The sequence below is a fragment of the Giraffa tippelskirchi genome, chromosome X (genome assembly GCF_054371585.1).
Source record: "Giraffa tippelskirchi isolate mGirTip1 chromosome X, T2T-mGirTip1v1.2.pri, whole genome shotgun sequence".
Taxonomy (NCBI): domain Eukaryota; kingdom Metazoa; phylum Chordata; class Mammalia; order Artiodactyla; family Giraffidae; genus Giraffa; species Giraffa tippelskirchi.
In genome coordinates, this window is record NC_137289.1 from 104,971,229 (window position 1) to 104,998,600 (window position 27,372).

At 41.7% G+C, this 27,372-nt stretch overlaps 2 protein-coding genes and 1 long non-coding RNA gene across 4 annotated transcripts in view; 1 reads left to right on the top strand and 2 right to left on the bottom strand.

Moving 5' to 3' along the window:
• Positions 1–3,440, bottom strand: part of LOC145536381 (uncharacterized) — a 98,766-nt gene extending 95,326 nt beyond the window's left edge. Inside the window, exon 1 of the long non-coding RNA XR_014075811.1 lies at positions 3,147–3,440. This is a non-coding gene — a long non-coding RNA (uncharacterized LOC145536381). The remainder of the gene's footprint in view (positions 1–3,146) is intronic.
• LOC145536379 (uncharacterized) lies at positions 90–27,218 on the top strand. The gene is made up of 4 exons (XM_081565594.1): positions 90–3,775; positions 12,545–12,671; positions 12,989–13,087; positions 26,231–27,218. The coding sequence occupies exons 1-4, from the start codon at positions 3,517–3,519 to the stop codon at positions 26,307–26,309; spliced, it is 564 nt and encodes a 187-aa protein (XP_081421720.1). The 5' UTR covers positions 90–3,516; the 3' UTR covers positions 26,310–27,218.
• The window catches only part of ZNF674 (zinc finger protein 674), a 45,221-nt gene continuing 24,184 nt past the window's right edge, over positions 6,336–27,372 (bottom strand). Inside the window, exons 7-8 of one of the 2 annotated variants that reach the window (XM_081565592.1) lie at positions 16,576–18,054; positions 6,336–7,742 (exon numbers count right to left, since the gene is read on the bottom strand). In XM_081565592.1, the coding sequence (XP_081421718.1) occupies positions 7,564–7,742; positions 16,576–18,054 (1,658 nt within the window). In that variant the 3' untranslated portion in view covers positions 6,336–7,563. Of the gene's footprint in view, positions 7,743–15,181; positions 18,055–27,372 lie in introns of those variants that run through there. The other variant, XM_081565593.1, reaches the window with a different exon arrangement.

The following is a 27,372-nucleotide window of genomic DNA, read 5'->3' on the forward strand; positions in this document are numbered from 1 at the left end:
CTTGACTTGGTATCCATATTGACAATCAAGTGACCATAAATGTGAAAGTTTATTTCTGGACTCTATTCTATTCCAATTGGTTTATATCAGCAGGTTAACTTTTTTTTAAGTTAATTTTATTTACTTATTTATTTTGGCTGCACTGGGACTTTGTTGTGGTCCACAGGGTATCTCTAATAGCAGAGCCTGAGGACTTCTCTAGTTGTGGCATGTGGGCTTTTCTTGTGGTGCACAAGCTCTAGAGTGCATGGGCTCTCTACTTGGCAATCACAGCATTTGGGATCTTAGTTCTCTGATCAGGGATCAAATCCACATCCCCTGCATTGGAACGTGGATTCTTAACCACCGGACCAGCAGGGAAGTTTCAAGGTTAACTTTATTTAAAGTACATTGTGTTGATATAAGAGCTTTGTAACTGCGCCAGAGACATGCAGTCTCTTTGAGATTAGACATAAGGACATTGGAAACTCCTGGAAAGGAAATGTAAGACTTGAGTGCGCTAACCCAGGCAAATAAATTAACTAGAAATAAAGAAAAGTATACACCAATATCTCTCATGAGCAAGGGATGCAAAAATCCCTAACATAGTATTAACAAATCCATCAATATATAAAAAGATAATAATTTACCATGATTGTGTGGGTTTATTCCAGGGATAAAAGGGAGGCTTGATATTTGAAAATCTATCAATGTAATGTATCATATTGACAATTTAAAGGAAAAAATGACCTGAAAAAATCAACTGATAACAAAGCAAATTTGAAAATTATTTGACAGTCATTTGTGATAAAAATCCTTAGCAAAGTAGGAATTCATCCTTTTGACCGGGGCTTAACTGTTGTTAGATGAAACAGACATTTGACAATGATATGATACAGACCGATGAGAACAAAACAAAATCAAACAAAATCTGCCTAGAAAAATGTTTCTCCTTCAGATTCATTTGACAGGCTTGTCTTCTTGTCTGCCTATCTGGGCTCCAGTAAAGCCCATGTACTCCAGTGGAGGATATGAAGTCATACCATTTTCATTCATAGGAGGCCACTATAAGGGAAAGATCTCATCAATCACTGGCAATGTAAAGAACCAATCACTTGTTGTTTAGCTTTTAATTATCCTTGCCTTCCTTTTCTATCATCCCTTGGCCCTCATTCAAGCTCCAGTTTCATTACTTCCAACCATCATCTGCTCCTTCCATCTCAGAAGCATCACATGGCCTTGATAAGAAATGTAATAAATGGTAGTGCATGCAGTAGTGTGCCTCTCAGATGTCTCCCTCTTCAGGACTAAGTTATTTATTCTCTCAGCAGCTTAGAGATTTAGCAGCCAATAACTCTCAGCTGAGTCTCTCTCAGGAATTTCCCTTGGCTCAGGAAAGTCATCTAATGGAAAGTCATGCCCCACCTCCACATCCAACAACTGGGAGTTGTGTGGTTCAAGGCCTGGCACCTTTGCTTCAACTAGGGATAACACTGAAGGGCGTTTCCAACTCCATAACGACTTAATACAACTCACCAATCAACATTCGGTTCCAAGTCTTAACAACTCTACTAACCAAAATTTTATCCCCTCATGTCTGTGCCGAATATTCCCCTTTTCTTCTACAAATTCACTCACCACCCCTCTCTATCCTGCTGTGTGTCCCAGGATGCTGTTCTCTGCATCCACCAAGCTCCCTAGCCTCTGACTTCCAGCCAAGAAAATGGGAAACCCATGGCAAGTATTAACATAGTAGGAATGTGGGGATATTCCACTTAGAAATTTTTTAAAGATGATGAGTTTTGCTACTTTTCTCTTATTTTCAGCTAAAAAGCTCTCTGAACAGTTATGACCCAGAATTACACCCTGTCACTCCTCTCTACTAAGGCTGCAATGAGATTTCTGCAATGATAAGACTATCAAGGCACTGTTTGAGTGTTTAAAACTAGATTAATTTTAAAGGTTACATATTGAAGACATTTTGCGCTTCCCTGGTAGCTCAGCGGTAAAGAATACACCTGTAATGCACTTTCACTGCTGAGGGTGTGGTTCAATCCCTTGTCAGGGAACTAAAATCCCACAAGCCACATGGTGTGGCCAAAAAACCAGGAAAGAGACAGAGAGAGAACACAAGCAAATGATGGCAATGGTATGGAGAAAAGAGAAACCTTGTACACCACTGGTAGGAATGTAAACTGCTGCAATCACTGTGGAAAACAGTACAAAGTTTTCTCAGAAAACTAAAAATACAACTCCCATGTGACCCAGTAATTCCATTCCTGGCTACATATCTGAAAAAACAAACAGTAATTCAAAAAGATACATGGACCCCAATATTCATAGCAGGATTATTTACAATAGTCAAGATAAGGAAGCAACCTTAATTCCCATCCACAGATGAACGATAAAGATATGACTACACACATACATGCACACATGCACACACGAACACACACAAACACACAGGAAAGCTGCTGCTGCTGCTGCTGCTAAGTCGCTTCAGTCGTGTCCGACTCTGTGCGACCCCATAGATGGCAGCCCACCAAGCTCCGCCATCCCTGGGATTCTCCAGGAAAGAATACTGGAGTGGGTTGCCATTTCCTTCTCCAGTGCATGAAAGGGAAAAATGAAAATGAAGTCGCTCAGTCGTGTCCGACTCTCAGCGACCCCATGGACTGTAGCCTACCAGGCTCCTCCGTCCATGGGATTTTCCAGGCAAGAGTACTGGAGTGGGGTGCCATTGCCTTCTCCACAGGAAAGCTACTCAGCCACAAAAAATGAAATTTTGCCCTCTGTGACAACATGGATGGACTTAAAGGGTATTGTGCTAAATAAAGTGTAAGACAAAGACAAATACCATATATCACTTACACGTGGAATCTAAAAAATACAACAAACTAGTGCATATGACAAAAAAGAAGCAGACTCACAGATATAGAGAATAAACTAGTGGTTACCAGTGGGGAGAGGGAAAGGGGAAAAGGGGCAATATAGGGGTAGAAGATTAAGAGGTACATATTATTATGTATAAAACAACCCAAAAGGACATATTGAACAACACGGAGAATACAATCAATATTTTATAATAACTAAACGGACTATATAACCTTTTAAAGTATAACCTTGCCCAACCCCTCCTTTAGGCCAATTCTGGACTGACCACTGACCTGAGACCATGCTCCTGCTAAGTCGTGTCAGTCGTGTCCGACTCTGTGCGACCCCAGAGACGGCAGCCCACCAGGCTCCCCCGTCCCTGGGATTCTCCAGGCAAGAACACTGGAGTGGGTTGCCATTTCCTTCTCCAATGCATGAAAGTGAAAAGTGAAAGTGAAGTTGCTCAGTCGTGTCCGACTCGTAGCGACCCCATGGACTGCAGCCCACCAGGCTCCTCCGTCCATGGGATTTTCTAGGCAAGAGTACTGGAGTGGGTTGCCATTGCCGTAACTCCTCTTTAATGGGCCGGCCCCGCCCCCAAGATGGCCGCAATCATGAGCTGCTGGGGACCACTGCTGGTTTTCTTATTCTGAGAAAGAGAGCATGGCTTTGGGGAATGGAGGGGCGGGAACTCTCCAGGGAGTACAGCCACAAGGAGGCCCAGCGGCGCAGGAGGACCGGAGGAGCGGGCCTCGGAGGCGGTGGAACCGGGTCGCAATGACTGTTCGAACGGAGCCCGCTCGCCTCCCGCCACCCGAGACGTCTCCCCAGCCTTTTGTACTACTTGTCGCAGAAAATGGTCGCACTCTTGTCACTCCATTTAACCTCAGAGGGAGCCACGTGAGAAGCATTGTCCCCAAAGGTACCATGTTACCCATTGGCTGTGTTGCCCTCCGCCCCTTCAACCCTCTCCTGCGCGTGCGCAGCACTCAGGCTCCCCGGGCAACGGGGAACGGAAGTGCTCTGCTGACCCCAGGGAGGTGCAAGTTGGTGCTGGTTGGTGTTACCCGCCCCGAGATCTCGCGTTCTTGGTAGTGGATTAAGGGGAGGCGGAGTTGGGGATCAGCCACAAAGGAAGGTCGGAGGAGGGGCCATGGATAAAGAGCTCCCGCCCCTGGGGCGGGGGGCAGTGTTGAGTGACGGGGCCTTGGTGATGGGAGAGGGGCAGGCTCCGAGGGTTAGCGAGTGATTGCTTCATTAATTGATTAATTCAGCGAGTGTTTACTCAGTGTCTACTAAATGTCTGGCACTGTTTTTCACATTTGTCTTCATAGTTGCCCTGTATGTACTTCGATACCACCCTTCTGTTCATTTTATAGGGAGAAAACATGAACAGAAGTGCTTGGAAACCTAGCCAAAATCACACAGTAAACCCGAAGGATCCTTTTGTTGCCAGGGCTGCTCCAACTTTACTCCAAACTTTACTCCCCCACCTTTAGCAGAAATTAACTGAAATCTTACGGTTAAAGGACCCAGAGATTAGAAAGGAAACTACAAACCAGCTGGTACCAAGATGTTCACTCTTCAGACCTCCAACAGACCCTGGGTCTCAGTATACGCTGATTTTATTACATTAGCATATTAGATAACACACTCACCGGTGGCCACGACCAGAGATTAAAGACCAAAAAAAAAAAAAAAAGGATAAAAGAGGGTGACACTACACCCCTTGGAAAAAAGGACCACCTTTTCCCCAGTAGACTAATGCATATGCGTCCCCATCTTTAGCCTCACTCGTCCCCCTTTTGTCTTCACTGTTTAAAATTAAATCCCTGCTGCAGGTGGGTGAGGAGAAGTTGCTCTGTGAACTTAGTTCCTGCTTCTCCATTCTTTGGCCACTGAAAGCTTGTGCTGTGTCCATCTCAGCTTCCATTTCATTATTAGCTGCTCAAACTGGAATGGAAAAAGAACCCTCCCCAACCGGGGCAGACAGCCTTAGCCAGACTAGGGCCTGAGCAGGATGCAAAGGACTTACAGGTAGCATTTTTTTCCCCACTTAGCACTTATGCCTTTCTAACTAACATACCCTTATTTATCAAGTTTGTTGCTTACTCTCTCTCCTCTGCTAGAGTATAGCTCCACACGATCAGGGAACTCTTGTATATCCAACACATAGAATAAGTACATAGTAGGCACTCACCTCTTATATTGAATGAATGAAACCTGCAGAGGAGTTTGATTTCAGAGGCTGGACTCTCAACGAAGTAAGGCAGTTGTATCTCATTGTCTGCTGATAATTGAGCTCTTTGCTTCAGTTCAGTCGCTCAGTCGTGTCCAACTTTGCAACCCCATGGACTGCAGCATGCCAGGTTTCCCTATCCATCACCAACTCCTGGAACTTGCTCAAACTCATGTCCATCAAGTCAGTGATGCCATCCAACCATCTCATCCTCTGTCATCCACTTCTCCTCCTCCCCTCAGTCTTTCCCAGCATCAGGGTCTTTTCCAATGAGTCAGCTCTTCGCATCAGGTGGCTAAAGTATTGGAGCTTCAGCATCAGTCCTTCCAATGAACATTCTGGACTGATTTCCTTTAGGATTGACTGGCTTTATCTCCTTGGAGTCCAAGGGACTCTCAAGAGTCTTCTTCAACATCAGTGCACAGGCCCAGGTGGGTGGCTCCAACGGTAAGGGCTGAATCCAGCGCCAGGTGGTGGTCCAAAGGCCCAGATCCCTGCACGCATCCAGAGGCCCAAAATCCTTGGTGGCAGACACTGAAGGAGACCGTGTCAGCAATTGAGCTCTTACCTCTTAAACCTAGAATGAGTAACTGTGCCTCCTTGTGTTGAGTAAAACATTTAGGTTTTCTTCAACTTTGCTCCATCATATGGTTTGCTAATGGCATCTCATGTGTGGTCATTGCCTTTCCAGGGTCAGGGTTCATAACAGCCCATGGCTCACTCGCTTCAAACACCAGCTGATCTGCCATGGGTTTCCTTAGTCTACAGAAGACCTCATAAGGAGGAAAGTTCCCAGGTCAGAGGCAGAGATATGGTGCTGAAGTGATGGTTCCTGCAGAAATGTGTTTGGTTCTGCCTCCTTAGGAATAAGCTCCTCTGAGGGGAGTTGCAGGAGATCCCTCAGCCCTGAACCCAGACACCAGGGCAGAGGAGGAAGGCTCAAAGAACAGCAGATCCTACAAGAGCTGGACCTGCAATGTGCTGTCCCTTCTCCCAACTGAGAGAGAGTAAAGCTGGCATGGTGACTCAACTTCCAGCCACTCATGAAGGACCAGATTACAAAGGGCAGTTAATTCCCTATTAGAGGAGAGAGATGAAAGTTACAAGTGTTTGGAGAGACACTGCCATGGGGGCAGGTGCCCTGCTGTAGTGCCTGTGAGGGCAGGATCAAGCTAGGAAGGATCACTCCCCACCATGTTACTGAACCAAATTGCATCTGGTTGCCAAATCTACTGACACTGGGTTGTGGTGAAGGAAAATGCAGCATTTATTAAGGGCACCAACCAAGGAGTCCAGGCAGCTAGTGCTTAAAAGACCCAACCTCCCTGGTGACTGTCAAGAAAAGGTTTTTTTAAAACAGGGTGACTGAGACAGGGTGACTTAGGGGGATTATAGGATCCATGATCAGCTGGTGAACATTTTTCTGATTGACTTGTGGTGAGATAATTGGGAGTTAACATCATCAGCCTTCTGGTTCCAACCCGTCTGGGGGTCTCCGTGCTTGTAGTCAACATGCAGTTAACTTCTTCCACCTGGTGGGGGTTTCAGTCTTTGCTGCTGCTGCTAAGTTGCTTCAGTCATGTACGACTCTGTGCGACCCCATAGACGGCAGCCCACCAGGCTCCCCTGTTCCTGAGATTCTCCAGGCAGGAGCACTGGAGTGGATTGCCATTGCCTTCTCCGTCAGTCTCTGCAAAACAGCTCAAAGGATATGGCTCAGAGGTATTATCTATAGTCCTTGAGAAGGAACTAAAAGTATTTGACTTTGTTTAATAACGTAATTATTACTCTTTTGTCTTGCTTGACTGTTTTCCTTTGTTTCTGCATTTTCTCATTTCTTTGATTAAATTTATTCTTTGGACCTGAGGGAAGGCCTAGGAGGCTAGTTTTTCTACAAACAAGAGGCAGGTGGAGGACATCTGCCTGGGAAGACCCCAAAGGGTCCTGCTCAGTTACAATCTCACAGGACTTTCCCCCATGCTGACATACTTGTGTACACATCATATTCTTCCCTCTTATGCCATGGGCTATTTCTGGATTTGAGTCAATCCCTTAGTATGAACATCCCTCCTGCCTCTGGCAGAAATGTTGAATATCCCTTCACTCTCCACTCTGACTAAAGTGCTTTTTATCATTTAACAAAAATATATCAGACATCTTTTCATGTCAGCCAGTTGTTATAATGGCCGTTTCAGAGTGTAGCCATAACAATTTAAACACTGTCATCCTCCAAGGCCAGATGCAGCTTGTTTACTATCAGAGGTCATTTTTATCACAAGTGATGGCACCTGGTGATATGACTGTCATGCCACCATTATTGAATTCCCAGGAACATAGGACATTGAGTCATGTTCCTTTTCTTTTAGCTAATATGAATAATGCTGACTTTAACATCCTTATGGCCATATAAATATTCCAGTAGGATAGAAAGAAGGTGTTAGTCACTCAGTGGAGTCTGACTCTTTGTGACCTTATGGACTGTAGCCTGCCAGGCTCCTCTGTCCATGGAATTCTCCAGGCAACAATACTGGAGTGGGTTGCCATTTTCTTCTCCAGGGGATCTTCCTGACCCAGGGATCAAACCTGGGTCTCCTGCATTGCAGGCAAGATTGTTTACTCTCTGAGCCACCAGGGAAGTCAGGATAGAGTCCTGGTTAAAATATGAGAAAAAAATGTAATAGTTACTGCCACACTAAGAGTACTCATGTTCCTATACCTTCATGAACAGTGACTCTTTATCTTTTGAAAGTTTACTAACCTTATAGGTAAAAAAGAGTATCTTACTATTTAATTATCATATATTTGAACTTTATTGAGATTTATAATCTATTTGTATCTTTAGCAGCTGCTTATATTGGGTTGGGCTTCCCTGGTGGCTCAGACCATAAAGCGTCTGCCTGCAAGGCGGGAGACCCAGGTTCAATCCCTGGGTCAGGAAGATCTCCTGGAGAAGGAAATGGCAACCCACTCCAGTATTCTTGCCTGGAAAATCCCATGGATGGAGAAGCCTGGTAGGCTACAGTTCATGGGGTTGCAAAGAGTCGGACATGACTGAGTGACCTCACTTATATTGGGTTGGCCAAAAAGTTCATTCACGTTTTTCCATACCATCTTACGGAAAAACCCAAATGAAATTTTTAGTCAACCAGTTATTTCTGTTGGTATGAACATTTTATCCATCTGTTGTCTTTTCTTAACTGACTTATCAAAAACTCTAGAGTAAAATCCTAGAAAATGGCACTGCTTCATTAAAGAGTATTTGTAATATACATTTTGATGTATATTAACCTGTTGCTCCACCCATTCCCAATGCTTTAAATCATTTGTAACTTCTTTGTTGTTTTTCTACACACTTGATTGCACTAGGTATTAACCTGTTTAATGTTTAAGAAGCTGAAGAGTATAAATAATTACTGGAGATCTAATGCCCAGCATAGTGATTATAGTCAACAATACTGTACTATAAACTTCAAAGTTGCCAAGAGACTAGATTTTAATTGTTCTCACTACAAAAAAAGAAATGATAATTGTGTGACATGATAGAGATGTTAGCTAATGCTACTGGTGGTAATCATATTACAAAATATAAATGTATCAAGTCAATATGTTGTATGTGTTGTGCTCAGTTCCTCAGTGTCCAACTCTTCGCGACCCTATGGACTGCAACCCACTAGGCTTCTCTGTCCATGGGATTCTCCAGGCAAGAATACTGGAGTGAGTTGCCATTTCCTTCTCTAGGGGATCTTCTAAACCCAGGGATCGAACCTCAGTCTCCCACATTGCAGGCTGATTCTTTACCGCTGAGCCACCAGGGAAATCCAGACTTTACACAGTGTTACATGTCAATTATATCTCAATAAGAAAAAGAATCTGAAGGGTGATAAATGGTATACTATTATAAATTTATTTCACATTCCTCCAGTTATACTATATCAGGTTGTGGTTCTTTTCTTAAAGATTTGTTAGAATTTTAGTGTATGAAGGAAATTAGATCATTGTTATATAATAAACAAATATCATTACCACTTTGATATTGATGTTTGAGAATTTAAAAAATTATTTTCTTCAATTTAGATATTTCTAATGTCTAGGTAATCAAGTTTGCCAGTCTTTAGCTGTATGTCTTCTGAATTTGGATATGGCTTCGAAAGACTTTCACTACTTTGCATTTATAAAAACTTTTAACTAGTAATTTTATAGTTATCCTGCACACATTTAAATCTAATTCATCTGTAATTTATTTTGGAATTTGGAGTGGGGTAGCTAATGCAGTTTTATGGTATGCTTTTTCCCTGCATAAATACGTAGTCAGATTTTGCTGCTGCTGCTAAGTCACTTCAGTCGTGTCCGACTCTGTGCAACCCCATAGACGGCAGCCCATCAGGCTCCGCCGTCCCCGGGATTCTCCAGGCAAGAATACTGGAGTGGGTTGCCATTTCCTTCTCCAGTGCATGAAAGGGAAAAGTGAAAGTGAAGTCGCTCAGTCGTGTCCGACTCTTAGCGACTCCATGGACTGCAGCCCACCAGGCTCCTCCGTCCATGGGATGTTCCAGGCAAGAGTACTGGAGTGGGGTGCCATTGCCTTCTCCGCAGATTTTGCTAATAACCTCTTTTCTGCAGCAATTTGAGATGCTTTCGTTCTGAACTAAATTCTGACCCTGTATGTGTAGAATCTGTTAGTAGTTTTTAAATTCCTTCATTGTCATTATTAAAGCATAACACTGAGTATAGTATGAATAAAACTCTTTATCCTCATCACAGAACTCTGAGATAACCTGGCTTTAGCTTTGTGTCCCTGGAAACCCAATAACTGTGGAATAACAGCTGTATTACCAGGCATTGTTGCTGCTGCTGCTGCTGCTGCTAACTCGCTTCAGTCGTGTCTGACTCTGTGCGACCCCATAGACGGCAGCCCACCAGGCTGGGATTCTCCAGGCAAGAACACTGGAGTGGGTTGCCATTTCCTTCTCCAATGCATGAAAGTGAAAAGTGAAAGTGAAGTCGCTCAGTCGTGTCTGACTCTTAGCGACCCCATGGACTGCAGCCCACCAGGCACCTCTGTCCATGGGATTTTCCAGGCAAGAGTACTGGAGTGGGGTGCCATTGCCTTCTCCGACCAGGCATTGTTACTTAGGATCAATATGACTCTTAATTGGTAAACAAACTGCACCTGGACTGGGAGGCCTGTGAATAACTGAAAATAGCTGGTAGGAAGCCATTGATTTGGGTTTTCCTGGGTCCAGGGTAACTCTCATAACTGAGCATGTCCTTTGCCAGGACCCTGGAAAATGTGCTGTTAGGGAAATTAAAATGGCGGTAGTCTTGTTCAGGCTTCAGAGGCAGGGGAGCAGGCCTCTGACCTGCTTCTGACCTGCCTGGACACTCCCTGGGTTACGTGCCTGCCCATGAGCATGCAGATTGTTACCAGCTATCAAGCAGCTCTTTAGATAAGAGAGGGAATGGGTCTTGGAGTTTTCTTGAGCTCTTGGAGGCCTGGCCAGCCTCTGGGGTCTGGAAAATCTGGTGACTCAGAAGATGGAATAAACAGCACTGTCAAAGTTTAAAGAAAAACCAGAGCTGCATTTTTGTTCACAAACTGATGATGTTATCAGTTTGCGGCCTGGGATTATAAGTAGGAGCCCCCAAAGCTGCAATTTGATCTCACCAGTGGGGTGGAGGCACTGCCCAGGACCCTCTCCCAATTGGGACTCCAGATTGCTGTTACTTGGGACGTCCTAGCGCTATTAAATTCTGGATGTAGGTGTTGGCCCAATTTAGTGATGTATATGCTGTTACTTGGAGAAGGCAATGGCAACCCACTCCAGTACTCTTGCCTGGAAAATCCCATGGACGGAGGAGCCTGGTAGGCTGCAGTCCATGGGGTCGCGAAGAGTTGGACACGACTGAGCGACTTCACTTTCACTTTTCACTTTCATGCATTGGAGAAGGAAATGGCAACCCACTCCAGTGTTCTTGCCTGGAGAATCCCAGGGATGGGGGCTCCTGGTGGGCTGCTGTCTATGGCGTCGCACAGAGTCGGACACGACTGAAGCGACTTAGCAGCATGCTGTTACTTCTCTCTGTTGCTTCTATTTCTTTTCTTTTAATGACCGTATATTGAAAATAAGTCAGATAATCTTCTATTAAAAATTCAAATTTTTGTGTAACGAGTGGTTTCTTTTGCTAATGAATCCTTTGAACCTAAAATGAAAGTAAAACTTTTGGCAAAACGTGTGCCTGGGGGTCTGTTACAAGAGATACTGGTGTATGGAGCAGCTTTTCCTTCTAGGCCAGATACTGGCTGTGTTTGACAGTGTGGCCTTGTTCCTGGGCACCTCAACTATCACATGGCAGGGGTTGGGGGGGTAGTGGCAGGGGCAGGTTGAGCTACTGGATTGTACAAAGTCCTCCTGCTGGCGACACAGGCCTGTCACTGCCTTTTGGCCCACCGTTTCCTGTCGCCCTCTGCAAAGCTGAGTCAACTGGTGCCATACATGGCCCACGGAGGCCTTGTGGCTACAACATGTCTTCTTGAATTCAAGGCCACCGAGGGTGGGTGGGACAGGATGGGATCCAGAATGGAAATGGGTGGGTTATTGCTCTCCAGGAAGTTAGAGAAATAAATCCTTGTTTGGTGGCGATAAGATCAAATATAGACCTTTTCTTTATTACCTAAATCTACTGACCAGGCCAGATACTGTCCTGTTCTTGATTTGTGATTGATCTGATAATCAGTGCTGTTGGTCATGATTGAGTGGCTGTGTTTTGAACTGTTTGTTCTAGATCTACATCCTTTCAAAGCCTTCTCTGTCAGTCCCAAGCAGAACTGAGTTCTTCCTCTTTTGGATTCCCAGCCCTACCTCTGCCATTGCTTCTTCCTTTCCTCCCACGCTTTCATGTGTAAGTTTGCAAGTGGTGTTTTTCTCCCTCTACTAGAATGTATGTAACTCCTTCAACTCAGGAGGTGTCTGTTTTTTATTAATCTTTACACCCTCAAAACTTATCAGCTTGGTCTCTAGTCAATAAATATGTGTTGGAAGAACGAACTTCCAGGGTGAGATATTTCTAACACTTCATCTCTTTTCCCATAGTTTAAAATAATTTTAGTTACATAAGCACCCTATATACTATACTGTATCAAATTATGGATGATGAACAGTATAACAACAGTTACATAGAGAAAGGCAACGCAGTGTCTAAAAGTATGTGTGCAGAAACCAGACCGCATGGATTTTGATTCCTAGTTCCTACCTGTGTGACCTGGGGCAGGTGACCTGGCACTCTAAGAAACTTCCTGTCCTCATCTGTCAGGGTTCTCCTGAGTGGTGGTGGTGGGGCTGAATCTTTCTACATATGAAGGACATAGGATGGGCACAGAGTGGGAACTTGATGTGACGTACTATCTCCGTCTGCAAGCTAATCACTGGGCTAAGGAGAAGTGTGTTGTTGCAGGAAACATTGACCTTCAGGGATGTGTTTGTGGACTTCACCCAGGAGGAGTGGCAGCAGCTGGACGCTGCTCAGAAGAACCTCCACAGGGATGTCATGCTGGAGAACTACAGCCACCTCGTCTCTATGGGTGAGGGACCCTCTACAGGGTGACTGGAACACACCCCCTCATGTCTCCTTCTCTGGGCTGCTGCAGCTCCAGGGGCGTCTGGGCCCTGAATGAGTCAGGCCTCAGGCTCCCAGTCAGGAATTCCTAATGGTGTTTGCCCCCTGCCCAGGATGGTCATGCTCTCACCTTCTCTGTGGATGGTCTGCACTGAGGGCCCACTGGCTGGGCTCACAGGGCAGTCACCAAGGCCAGACCATCCCCACCCTGCAAGGATGGGCCTCAGTTCTGGGATGCTGCAGGTGTTCATAACCAAGTCCTCTGTCATTTCCCCTCAACAGGATACCTTGTGGCCCAGCTACATGGGATTTTCAGGTTGGGAAAAGGAGAAGAGGAGGTCGGGATGGCAGCTGGAGAAAGCCTGATGTGGAGCTATCCAGGTGAGCCCATGCCAGGTCAGGGGTTAAGGGGTGGTGGTCCTTACCACAGTTCTATTTATTTCATATTTCTGATCCCTGAAGAAACCAGCTGGATCCCAGAGAATAAGTTGGAACTACCACAAGCTCAACCACACCAAGTTCAACTTCACAAAAGAGAAATATAGCACCCTGAGGTCCTCTTTGGGATCAGAGGCGACACATTTTACACCTAGAAATACTTGTCTGGCCCATATTCCAGGTGACACAAAAGGCTGCCAGCTTTGACTGGGGCCTAGGGCAGGAAAGGCTCTGCAGTTAGCCCAGGGTCTAGTGCCAACAGCCTTGTTGCGTATGGTCTGGCATACGTATGGTCTGGCTGAAGGTGTCAGTGGTGGGAAAAGATGTAGAGTGACAAACAAGTCCCTTAGATTTTTGAGTCAGGCCATGAAATATGTGTCAGAGAATTATACTACTTTTGAGATAGCAGGGTCCCATAACTCATGAGCACTAGGGCACAATAAACCTCCTTCTATCCTGCTGCTCTGCTCCATTTACTGAATAACCCACAAAACTGCCAATTTTCAGTGTCGCCTAGAGCAAGAATAGACTTTGCAATAGGTGTGGATTACCAAATGACCTAACCTAGCATATGAAGTGTCTGTGGCAGATGGACATGATAGATGGAAATTTTGGAAGGTCCCTGTATGTGAGTCACGGTACAGTCTATGAGGGTTTTGGAGCATAGCAATGCCATCTTCTGCAGACAGCTATTCTTCAGAGAAAAAAAATTTCTAGCCTGATATTGACCCTAATTGAGAATCTTCCCTTTGCCCTTTCCAAGTCCTCCCCCTCAAAGTTATTGCTGCTGCTGCTGCTAAGTCGCTTCAGTCGTGTCCGACTCTGTGTGACCCTATAGATGGCAGCCCACCAGGCTCCGCCGTCCCTAGGATTCTCCAGGCAAGAAGACTGGAGTGGGTTGCCATTTCCTTCTCCACTCAAAGTTATTAACTATCCTGAATTCTAATACCAGAGAGGAGAATTCCATAGATAAGATTGTATGTTTTATGACCCTGGAAAAATAAACAAGAAAATTTTTAAAGCACTGTTAGAAACTCCAGGAAAATAAAAAAGCAGAAAAGTAAATAATTATTGGGATTAATTTATATTTTCTCATGAATTTCCTCCTAAGTTCTTCAGAGGTTCCAACTGAAACTCTGATAATTACCTGGGCCCATAATCACTAGTGGGGTCTGATCTCCAAGTTGATCTCCTTAGCACATAAGGTTCTTGGCTGCTATACATCTCTGAATCTGTTCTATGCCATTTACCAATCAGCGAGCTCCTTGTGGGGAAAAAGTAGCTGTCTATTGCTACTTTTCTTGCCTGCATGACCGTGCCACCCAAGTCCCACTGTCTTAGTTCAGGGCTCCTTCAGGCCCTAGAAACCAGCTACAATTCCTTGTCACATGGATTTCCTCAACATGGCTGCTTACTTCATCAGGCCAGCGAGGAAAATTTCTCTCTGGTCTCCTGAGATGAAGTGTTGTATAACATAACATAGTCATGGGAGTGACATCATATACCTCTGCCATAAACTATTGGCTGAAAGCAAGTCTCAGTTCTGCCTACACTTAAGCAGAGAGGACTATATAGGGCATAAATCATTGGAGTCACCTAGGATGTACCTGACACAACTGTTGACAACAGGACAAGGAGAAAAGAGGAAATAGGAACATTCACAGTTGAAGAGATTTCTATTTGGTGTCAGAAGTCAGTTTTGTCTCATTACTTGTACCTTTGACCAATTTACTACCTCTCTCCTCACCTGTAAAGTTTGTTAGCTGATAATTGATGTAATGAGGTTTGGTGGTCACAGAGGAAAGAACTATGGAGACACTTATTTTTATCCAAAAAAATCACATAGATATTAAAATTGCAGGATATTCATTGTCAAAATGCAAAACATATACTCAAAACCATAAACTCAGATACCCACATGAAAAAGGAATAAGGAATATATACACATATGTGAAAATGGGATCATTTTAAGAAAACAATGATGTCATACATTAAAGACAAAGCTGGATGGAAAAACAGAATCAAGCATGCACAAGATTACTTTAAACAATTTATTTTACTGGTAGTTTCTGGAGACTACATTTAAAAATTAAAATATCAACAGTCCTATCACCCAAGTAATAATCTGGATAATCTGCTTAATAATTTGGTATATTTCTTTCTAAGCATTTTGCTCTGTGTCCACCTATACAATCTAAAACACATACAAATATAAAACAAATATATTTGTATACATATATGTGCATATAATTTTACTCAGTATAAAACTATTTTTCTGCCACCCAGAATCACTGATATAATACTGCATATCCATTCTCAATGCATTTTTTACAATGTAAATCATGTGGTACATTTTTAAATTTTTTTCACTTAGCCAATTATGAATGTTTCCCTAAATCCTCAAACATAAGAACACTTTTAATTAGTGCATACTGTTCTATCTTACTGATATGTCAATTCTGAATCAACTGACTATTGGATAGTCAATTTTTTTCCTATTTTAAATAATATTGTGTTAAGGGAGATAATCTGAAAATTAAAAATCTTTTATTGACTAATAAAATGAGGCATAAAATGTAACCATAAAATGGTTACCCTTAAATATTAAGTTGTAAGCAATGTTCCTAAGTGAGGTGTGTTAAAGCTTACTATATGCCTTTTCTGAAAGGGATTTGTATTTTGCACTGAAAGTGTTGATGAACATGTGTAAGATCTCCTGTTTGAGTGCTTGTTTCAGGGATCACGATGACTCATCCCCCTTTATACCACTTAAGGGAGGAATTTTCCTATTTGTTTAAGAAGTAAACGTAGTTTGCCATAGCTAGGATTAGTAATTTTATACTTTCTATTTTTCTTTCAAAAATGTCATACTTACTCCACAGTGAACATGTCTTAATTACTGAGTGCTTGTTTGCAACCTCTAGACCTTTCCCACAAAATGTGTGGTATAGAATATGGAACATATATTTCTCTCATAATTTCTAACAGTTTTCTAGACTTAAAATTCTTAGTTTCTTTTCAGCATACTCTGATAGTCAATGACATTTAAATTCTTTCTAAATTCTTTCCTACATCAATATATTGTTTTGTCAATTCTGAATTCTGATATATAATTCTCCACTCATGTAAGAATTATGGATGAAAAACTGGTCACATTTATTAGATGCTTCTGGAATTATGCTTTTGTGCTCTTTCTTAAGTTAAATGAACATTAAATAGTATATGAAGTTTTTTACATTCTTGATATTTATAAGGTTACTCCCCAGGATGAACTGATATATAATATAATGAGGTATAACTAGTGAAATTATCTCTATATTAATATATTAATAGGTTATATTATTAATAGGCTATCATAATATAATAACCTATTGATATTAATAGGTTATATCATAGTATAGGTTATTAATAAGTGTATTAATAGGTTTTACCTCCTGTGTGACTTTTCTGATGTTTAATGAGAGTTGACTTCCCACTGAAGGCTTTATCACATTCTCTGCATTCGTAAGGTTTCTCTCCTGTATGCGTTCTGTGATGTACAATGAGAGTTGATTTCACACTGAAAGCTTTCCCACATTCACTGCATTCATAAGGTTTTTCTCCTGTATGAATTCTCTGATGTTTAATGAGAGTTGACTTCCTACTGAATGCTTTCCTACATTCACTGCACTCATAGGGTCTCTCTCCTGTATGAATTCTCTGATGTTTAATCAATGGTGACTTTTCACTGAAAGCTTTCCCACATTCATTGCATTTATAGGGTTTTTCTCCTGTATGAGTTCTCTGATGTACAATAAGGGTTGACTTCTCACCAAATGCTTTCCCACACCTTCTGCATTCATAAGGTTTCTCTCCAGTGTGAGTTCTATTATGGGCAGAGAGATGTGATTTTCCACTGAAAGTCTTCCCACATATGCTGCATTCATAGGGCTTTTCTCGTGTATGAACTCTCTGATGAACAGAAAGATGTGACTTTCCCCTGAAGCCTTTTCCACATTTACTACACTCATAAAGTGTCTCTTTTGTATGAGTTAGCTGATGTTTAATGGGTGTGCGTGTCTCATCAAAGGCTTTCCCATGTTTATTGCACTCAGGTTTCTCACCCATATGAGTCCTTTGATATAAAAGGCTGGACTTATCACATTTGATAGCTTCATAAAATGCTTGTCTAATGTGTCTTTTTTCATGTCTAATAAGGTGATATGAACTCTTAAAAGCTTTTGCACATTCACTACATACAAATGGTTTCTCTCCTGTATGAGTTCGCTGATGTTTAGTCAGAGTTGACTTCTGGATAAATGTTTTCCCACATTCACTGCATTCATACGGCTTTTCCCCTGTATGAGTTCTCTGGTGTGCAATTAGGGTTGACTTCTGGCTGAACGTTTTTGCACAGTCACAGCATTCAAAAGGTTTCTCTCCCGTGTGAGTTCTCTGATGTACAACAAGGTTTGCTTTCTGGATAAACACTTTTCCACATTCAGAACATTGATAGAGTTTCTCCCCATTTTGAATTCTTGGACATTTATTAAGAGCTTGCTTATGGTGGAGGGCTTTTCCATGTTCATTAGGCTCAAAGAATTTCTCTCCAGATTGAGCTTTATCAAGATTAGAATGGAAGCATAATTTCCAATATGCCTTACATTCATCACCTTTCTTTCTTACACAGCTTCTACTTTGACTAAGAAAATTGAAATTATGTTTTGAACACTTTCCCCATGAATAATATTTAGTGAGTCTTTGTCCTATAGAAACAAAGCCTGTGCTTGGATAAATGATTTCTCCATATGTTCTGAATTCTTGGCCACTTTTATCCTTCAGTGTTTCCTTATCTATGGATGCAGCATGCCATAGAGGTTTGTCTTGGCTTTCCTTGTGGTTATCTGTCTGGTCATTAACTTTCCAGAATTCTAGGGAAAAAAATGCAATGATTCATCAAACTTGTAAGTATTCCTACGATAATGTTATGGGACAAAATTCATTCATAAATGCCCTGCTGTGAACTCCTATTAATTTACCTGAGCTGATGTGAATGAACCCTCCCTATATTCCACCACCCTCCCTATACTCCACCACTTCCCTCAACTGTAAATACAAAGAAATGCTGGCCTATATTTAAAAAAATAATTTAATTCCCAGTCAAGCTCAAGACGAAGAAAATATAAATTTTAGACATTAAAAGTGAAATGGGAAGTTAAAGTGATGGGGTGAACAGAAACTGAAGCTTGAGGATTTACTGGGGAATCCAGACCACAGGACACAAATGTTCACGAAACTGGAATGTAATCTTCATTTAAAGTAAGAACCGCAAAGGGTATCCATGCTTGTTAAACAGGAACTAGAAAGCCTCCCCACTGGTCAAGGAAACTGGAAAGAAGGATATTATATATAAGAAATTAAAAGTCTGATATGATACTATATACAGGAAACCCACACAAAAACTACTAGAATTGATAAATTCAGCATGGTAGCAGGATACAAGATTAACACAGAGAAACTGGTTATGTTTCTTTATACTAACAGTGAAATACCAGAGAAGTAAAAAAAAATCCCTTTTAAAATCATATCAAAGAATAAAATACTTAGGAATAAACTTGACCAAAGAGGTGAAAGACTTAATACACTGAGAACCATAAAACATTGATAAAGAAAACTGAAGATGGTCTGAAGGAAAAAAACTCCCATCCTCTTCGATTGGAAAAATTAATAGTTTAAATAGTCATACTACCCAAAGGAACTTACAGATTTAATGCAATACCTATCAAATTACCTATGACATGTAAATCAGTGAAGTTAGAACACACTCTCAGACCATGCACAAAAATAAACTCAAAATGGCTTAAAGACTTAAATATAAGACAGGATACCATAAAACTCCGAGAACATAGGCAAAACATTCTCTGACATTAATCGTACCAATGTTTTCTTAGGTCAGTTTACCAAGGCAATAGATATAAAAGCAGAAATAAACAAATGGGACCTAATCAAACTTATAAGCTTTTGCACAGCAAATGAAACCATGTGTGCTTAGTCACTCAGTCGTACCCAACTCTTTGCAATCCTGGGGACTGTAGCCCACCAGGCTCCTCTGTCCATGGGGATTCTCCAGGCAAGAATACTGGCATGGGTTGCCATACCCTCCCCCAGGGGATCTTCCTAATCCAGGGATTGAACCCAGGTCTCCCTCATTGCAGGCTCCTTCTTTACCATCTCAGCCACCAGCTTTTGCACAGCAAACAAAACCATAAACAACATGAAAAGACAACTTATGGACTGGGAAAAAATATTTGCAAATGATGAGACCGACAAGGGCTTAATTTCCAAAATATACAAACAGCTCATACAACTCAATAACAAGAAAACAACCTAATCAAAAAATGGGCCTAAGGGTCATGCTGGTCATCTTGTGGTTCAGGTTGTCCTTGGTGAGTACTGCATCAAGGAAGGGCCCTGGGATGCAAGGAGGTGTTGTTTCTAAGGATTCTTTCTGCCTTCCTGAAAAAAGGATAGACACAGAAAGGATGGTAACTGAGTGTTTGAAAAACTGTTCTCAGGTAAGAAGAAAGTGTATTCTGGATTCCCCTGGTGGTCCAGTGGTTAAGAATTCACCTGCCAAAGCAGGGGACATGAGTTCAATCCCTGGTCTGGGAAGATCCCACATGCTGTGGAGCAACTAAGCCTGTGCACCACAACTACTGAAGCCCAAACACTCCAGGGCCCATGTGCCTTCACTACTGGAGTTGCATGCTGCAACTGCTGAAGTCTATGGGCTTAGAGCCTGAGCTCCACGATAAGAGAAGTCACTGCAATGCAACTAAAGTAGCCCCTGCTCACTGCAACTAGAGAAAGCCTGGATATGGCAACGAAGACCCAGGGTGGCCATAAATAAATAAATGGACAAATAAATTTGTGTTGGGGGGGGTGCTTCCCTGGTGGCTCAGATGGTAAAGAGACCTCCTGCAATGAAGGAGACTGGGTTCGATCCCTGGGTCAGGAAGATCCCCTGGAGAAGGGAATGGCTACCCACTCCAGTATTCTTGCCTGGAGAATTCCATGGACAGAGGAGCCTGGTGGGCTACAGTCCATGGGATCACATAGAGTTGGACATGACTGAGCGACTAACACACTTCATTTTGGGGGCTCCCCAGGTGGCGCAGTGGTAAAGAACCCACCTGCAAGTGCAGGAGATGCCGGAAACACGTTTGATCGTTGGGTTAGGAAGATCCCCTGGAGAAGGATATGACACCCTACTCCAGTATTCTTGCCTGGGAAAAATGGACAGAGGAGCCTGGTGGGCTATAGTCCATGGGATCACAAAGAATTGGATATGACTGAGCACACATGCACAAATAAATTTTTAGAGTTCCAATTTAAAAATCAAAAAAAACACATGCACCCCATGTTCAATGCAGCACTATTTACAATAGCCAGGACATGGAAGCAACCTAAATGTCCATCAACAGATAAAGGGATAAAGATATGGTACATATATACAACGGAATATTACTTAGCTATAAAGAATGAATTTGGGTCATTTATAAAGATGTGGATGGACTTGGAGTCTGTTATACAGAGTGAAGTAAGTCAGAAAAATATCATACAGTAATGCATACATCTGGAATCTAGAAAAATGATACTGGTGAACCTATTGGCAGGGCAGGAAAAGAGGTGCAGATATAGAGAATCGACTTCTGGACAAAGGGACAAAGGAGAGGGTGGGGAAAATTGAGAGAATAGCACTGGCATACATACACTAGCATGTGTGAAACTGATATCTAGTGGGAAGCTGCTGTATAACACAGGAAGCTCAGCTTGGTGCTCTGTTTTGACCTAGAAGAATGGAATGGGGTGGGGAGGAGGAAGAATCAAAAAGGAGGGGATATATGTATACATATGGCTGATTCACTCCGTTGTGTAGCAGAAACTAACACAACATTGTAAAGCAATTATATGGCAATAAAAAAAATTTCCTGAAAAAAAATCGGCACAAGACATAGACATTTCTGCAAAGAAGACATACAAATGGCCAATAGGTAGGTGAAAAAAATGCTCAACATTGCTAATTATTAGAAAAAGGCAAATGAAAACTACAATAAAGTACCACCTTATACAGGTCAGAATGTCCATCATTAAAAGGTCTACAAATAAATACTGGAGAGGGTGTGGAGCAAAGGGAACCCTCCTATACTGTTGGTGGGAATATGAATTGGTGCAGCCACTATGGAAAATAGTATGGAGGTTCCTCTAAAAACTAAAAAAAAGAGTTGCCATATGATCCAGCAACCACATTCCTGGGCATATATCTGGACATAACCACTAATTCGAAGAGATACATACACCCTATGTTCGTAGCAGCACTATTTATAATAGCCAAGACAGGGAAACAACCTAAATGTCCACTGACAGATGAATGGGTAAAAAAGATATATATCCAAAGTGGAATATTATTCAGCCATAAAAAGAATGACATAATGCCATTTGAAGGAACATGGATGGACCTAGAGATTAACATACTAAGTGAAGTCAGAGAAAGACAAATACCATATGAAATCACTTATATGTGGAATCTAAAATATGATACTGCTGCTGCTGCTGCTAAGTCGCTTCAGTCGTGTCTGACTCTGTGTGACCCCGTAGACGGCAGCCCACCAGGCTCCCCCGTCCCTGGGATTCTCCAGGCAAGAACACTGGAGTGGGTTGCCATTTCCTTCTCCAATGCATGAAAGTGAAAAGTGAAAGTGAAGTTGCTCAGTCGTGTCCGACTCTTAGCGACCCCGTGGACTGCAGCCTACCAGGCTCCTCCGTCCATGGGATTTTCCATGCAAGAGTACTGGAGTGGGTTGCCATTGCCTTCTCCCAAAATATGATACAAATGAACCTATATATGAAACAGAAACAGACTCACAGACATAGAGAACACACGTGTGGTTGCCAAGGGGGAGGAGCGATAGGGAAGAGTTGGATTGGGAGTTTAGGATTAGTAGATGCAAACTAGTATGTATAGAACGAATGAATAAGGTCCTACTGTATAGCACAGGGAACTATACTCAATATTCTGTGATAAACTATAATGGAAAAAATATGAAAAAGAATATACGTATGTATAACTGAGTCACTTTGCTGTACAGCAGAGTGTAACACAACATTGTAAGTCAATTATACATTAATAAGATAAAAAAAATCAAAAGCCTAGTTCTGTAACTCAATCCAAATGATTTTAAGTGTAGTAGAGAGCCCCCTAAGCTAAAAAATCAGACTAAAAATTGGTCCTGTATTAGTAGGTTCCCAGTGGTGGCATGCCTTCCAAAAGATATATTTTTGTATTTTTATAGCTTAGGGCTCACAGGACGTTTATGGAATACCAATTATCACTGAAGAGTTTACAGTAAAAAATTAACAACCTCACAAGGAAATGACCTACTATGAAAGAGAAGCAGCAGATATATTTAAAGATACTCCCATTTCTAGAACTATAGCTAGTAAAACCATGTGGACTTCCAAGATAAACATATTTCAATTGTTCAAAGAAGTAAGGGAAGAACTCTACCTACCTTCTATCTAGTCACAGATAAAGACAGATTTAACAAATTAGGTGACAGACCTTGAGATCACCCAGAATGTAGCATGAAGAGCTAACAATGGAAATATGGTAAAAGAAATAGAGAAATGGTAAGTTCCAGAATAGGTTCAACAGCTAATCCAAATGGAGGACTAGAGAAAAAGGAAGAGGCAATATGCCAAGAAATGGGTTACTAGAGCAACACTGAGACTGCTATACTTAGAAAGCCCAGCTTGCAAGGCTGGCCCTTGGCTGCCATCTGGGAATTTAGAGTTCAGGAATGTCCCCACCATTTGCTAACTGATAAGGCTGCTTGTACAAACCAGGTGATTTGCTTTCCTTCTGGGAGTCTGGAATGTTGGTATGTGTGGGGCAGTTGGTATATGTATAGATGCTGAGTCTCTAATGGGCTTCTCTGTGCACAAACACACACATGTTGCTGTCTTTTCACTGCTGGGAGAAGTGTGTGCTGTGTGACCCTAGATGGGAGGGAGAGAACATAAGGAACTCTACATGGAGTCCTCCAGATTCTGCTCATGTCTTCTCCCCTTATGCTCTAGTTGTATATCCTTATTTGTGTTACTGCTCAGTCGCTAAGTTGTGTCTGCCTCTTTGAGACCCTATGGACTACAGCCTGCCAGGCTCCTCTGTCCATGGAATTTTCCAGGCAAGAATAGTGGAGTGGGTTGCCATTTCCTCCTCCAGGGAATCTGCCTGACCCAGGGACTGAACTTGCGTCTCCTGTGTCTCCTACATTGCAGACAGATTCTTTACCTGCTAAGCCACCAGGGAGGCTTATATATCCTTACTACATTGCTGTAATAATCTTAGCTGTATATACAGCTAGATGCCGAGGCCTGGGAGTCCCTCTCAAGAATCTCTGAATGTGGCAGTGGTCTTGCGGGACCCCCAATCTAAGCAGCATTTGAAGAGATAATGAACGAGAGTTTTCTGTCATGTATCTTACCCTTTTTAAAAATTTATTTTTTTAATTGAAGGATAATTGCTTTATAGAATTTTGTTGTTTTCTGTCCAACCTCAACATGAATCATCCATAGGTACACATATATCCCCTGTATCCTACCCTTGAATGTCCAGAGTCCTGAGTGTGATGAGACACAGTTCTGTGTAACTGTAAGACTTTAAGAAAGTAAGTATTGAAAGCTACCATGGAGAAATTTTAAAAATCACCTATAAAGAAACAATTAGATCAACAACAGATTTCATCAGCTAAAAAAGAAGCCAAAAGAATATTTTCAAAGTCCTGAGAGAAGCTGTCACCTTAGACAACCTTAGATATCTCTATCCCCAGCTAAATTATTGCAATGGAAGGTGACAAAATAAAGATGCTTTTGGACAAGAAAAGACAGAGAATTTGCCACACACAAAGCTTGCTAAGAATAATGCTTTGTACTTGAATTATTCAGGAAGAAAATGAGCAAAGGGGAAAAAGGTATGGGGGGAGGGTAAAGAAAATCCAAGAAAGACATAAGAGGTAAAGGAAAAGCAGATCTTTAGAAAATATAATTTCCTCTAAAAGAAGAAATACAAATACAGTAATAGAACAATAAATAAATATTAACCCCATTAAATATAGGCCAACCATATTAAATTGTGCTTTTAAAAATCAGCTATGTGTTTTTAAAAGACAATTACAACAAAATGAGAAATGTTAAAATCATAGACAGGTACACCTGGCACTTAATAACCAAAGAAAATTGGTAAAACAATGCTTATGTTATACAAAACAGAATGACCTGGATGCCAAAAGCAAAGAAGGACAGAATATGAGAATATTATAAAGCAATTTCAGTTACATAGATGCAAAACTCTTAAATATACATGATAAATTGATTCTATTTATGAGAGAAAAAAGGTTAGACATCTAATAATGTTGAAAATGTATATATTCTACTATGCATTCTACTTACAGTTACACCACAGAGAAATTCTGCAAATATGTACATGTACAAGAATGGCAACAAGATACTAGAAACAACTAAATGCCCACCAATAGAGGCTTAGATTGATGGACTTCGATACTGAGATGTTGGAATGCTATACAGGAGTTAAAATGAATGAACTAAATCTAACACAGGTAAACTCAAAGGCGAATACTGAAGACAGAAAGTTAGTTGTAGAAAGACTTCCTGTGGTTCTAGGGCACTAATCTGGTAAATTTACAAAAAGAATGCTATATTGATTACTGGTACAAATTTATGTAGTAAAAGTATAAAAACATGGGTTAGAAGGATACTCACCAAATTCATGATACCGTTTGCCTATGGAGGGAATGAAGGCAGCAGGACTCAAGAGGGGAAAAGGGAAGCTTCATCTTTATTTGTAAACCTCTATTTCTTTTATAAACAAAAAAACACCACCACCAAATGGCAAAATCTTAGCATTTGCTATTATTGGAAGGTAACTACGAGAGTATTTCTTATGACTATGACTTTCTATACTTTTGTGCAGTTTTAAGAGAAATGCCTTAAAGCAGGGCTTCTGGAACAGTGGAGTGAGGGAGGACCTTAGTAAATTGTCTTCCCCTTAAAAGCAATGAAAATATTGGCAAAATTATCAAAATCTATCATTTCAGGACTTTGGAAATTAACCAAAGGCATACACCACGTTAAAAAGCATTTATTCAAGAACCACCAGTGAACCTCACTGAGAACAACCAAATATGTTGTTTTCTACTTCTCCCCACCCCCACCTCCACCCCAGACCCCTGGCTCCTCAACTCTGTGGTCCAGAAGGAATGAAAACTGGCACCCTCACAGCGACTGAAGGGAGCTCCACTGAAAGCCCCATCTCCAGAGTTTTGTTACTACCTTGACCTAACTTGGAACTCGGCTCCAAACAGTATATAGTAACTACAATCCCCATGAAAAAATAGAGAGCACCAGTATAGGTAATGTCCAGCAAGGTGTTAACGTGGCAGGCTTGGCTCCTGGCTGATGTTTGGGAATGCATATTGTGGAATGTTCCCTATTTTGATGATTTTAGCCTACCTGGGGCACTGAATACCTGATTTTCTCCTGGGTGAATAGATGCCTGGATGTGCCTATTTTTATTTAGTGGGTCAACTGAGAATCTCCCACAAAGTGAAAAGGGCTTTCTAAAAAAAAGTCTTACTTGCCACTTTGACTTGAACTGCAGTTGTCTAGCCCTGCAGCATCATGGCTTTGCATGAGAAAGGGGCAACTATCCCTGTAGGGATTTATCTCCTACCAAGTGCCCAGCAATATGGGTGGAAATGAACCCCTATTAGGACACATGAAGAAATGTCAGAAAGCAGGAAATAAAGGGGGGAAAAGTCTTAGAAGGTTCAGAGTTCTCAAAAGGAAAATTGCAGTCAGAAGACAATGGAACAATGCCTTCGTAAGTCTAAGGGAAAGAAATGTCCATCTTAGAACTCTACTCCAAGCTCAACTCCCCATCTTGGATGAGGTTTCAACAGACGCTTTCAGATATTCAAAAATCTAAAAAAAAAAATTTACCTCCCATGGATCTATGTTCTTTCTTAGGAAAGCACTGGAAGAATGTGCTCCAGTGAAATGTGTAAGAAGGCATGGCATTAAAGCAAATGAGGACTCCCAACAATGAGAAAGTGGAGGGAATTCCCAGAATGATGGTGAAGAGAGATGTCAGGATGGTGGCTGCACAAAACAGGAATGAATATAATCCACCCAGAAGGGAATGGTCAGAGGGCCCCAGACAAACTCAGGGATATGACATTGCTGGAGCACTTGATAGCTCTGGAAACATTTAAAATCACTCTGGATCATGGGCCATGAAGTGTTTAAGCTGAACTAGGCAAGAAGTACTCAGAGAAAGAAGCAAATGAAAGAAACAAGGCAATTATTAACCAGAGGAAACTAAAAGTTATACTGAAAAGGTAAATTAATCATAGGTCACTACATGGCTAAGCTGTCTATAGTGTTCATATAGTCATTTTGTTCATACAGTCATTATGTAAACAATAGGATTGATGGAAAGCAAATTTATGGTATAATCATACTGGGAACATAGGCAAACAAGAAGTCTTTGTGTTGCAAGGAAAATATACAGATGGCCAATAGGCACATGAAAAGATGTTCAACATCACTAAGCATCAGGGAAATACAAATCAAAATCACAGTGAGCTATCACATCACACCTGTCAGTATGGCTACTATGAAAAAGACCACAACCAATGTTGGCAGAGATGTGGAGAAAAGGGGACCCTCCTACACTGTTGGTGGGAATGCAGTCACTATGGAAAACACTATGAAGTCCCTCAGGAAGTTAAAAACAAAAACTACTATATGATCCAGTAATTTTACTCCTAGTTCTACAGCTGAAGAAAACGAAAACACTAATTTGAAAAGACACATGCATGTCAATGTTCAAAACAGCGTTATTTACAAAAGCCAAGATATGGAAGCAACCTAAGTGTCCATCAACAGATGTATGGATAATGAAGACACACACATGCACAAACACATATATGCAATGGAATATTAACCATAAAAAGGAATGCAATTCTGCCATCTGTAAGAACATGGATAGACCTGGAGGGTATATTTGTTCAGTTGCTAAGTCATGTCTGACTCTTTGCGACCCCATGGACTGTAGCCCACCAGGCTCCTCCATCCATGGAATTTTCTAGGCAAGAGTACTGGAGTGG

Bases quoted from the DNA above. Each gene is read 5' to 3' on its own strand.
- LOC145536379 (XM_081565594.1), top strand. From the start codon at position 3,517: ATGGCTTTGGGGAATGGAGGGGCGGGAACTCTCCAGGGAGTACAGCCA. The intron at 12,672-12,988 runs GTGAGGGACCCT...TCCCCTCAACAG, and splicing joins CAGCCACCTCGTCTCTATGG to GATACCTTGTGGCCCAGCTA. The intron at 13,088-26,230 runs GTGAGCCCATGC...GTTCTTTCTTAG, and splicing joins CCTGATGTGGAGCTATCCAG to GAAAGCACTGGAAGAATGTG.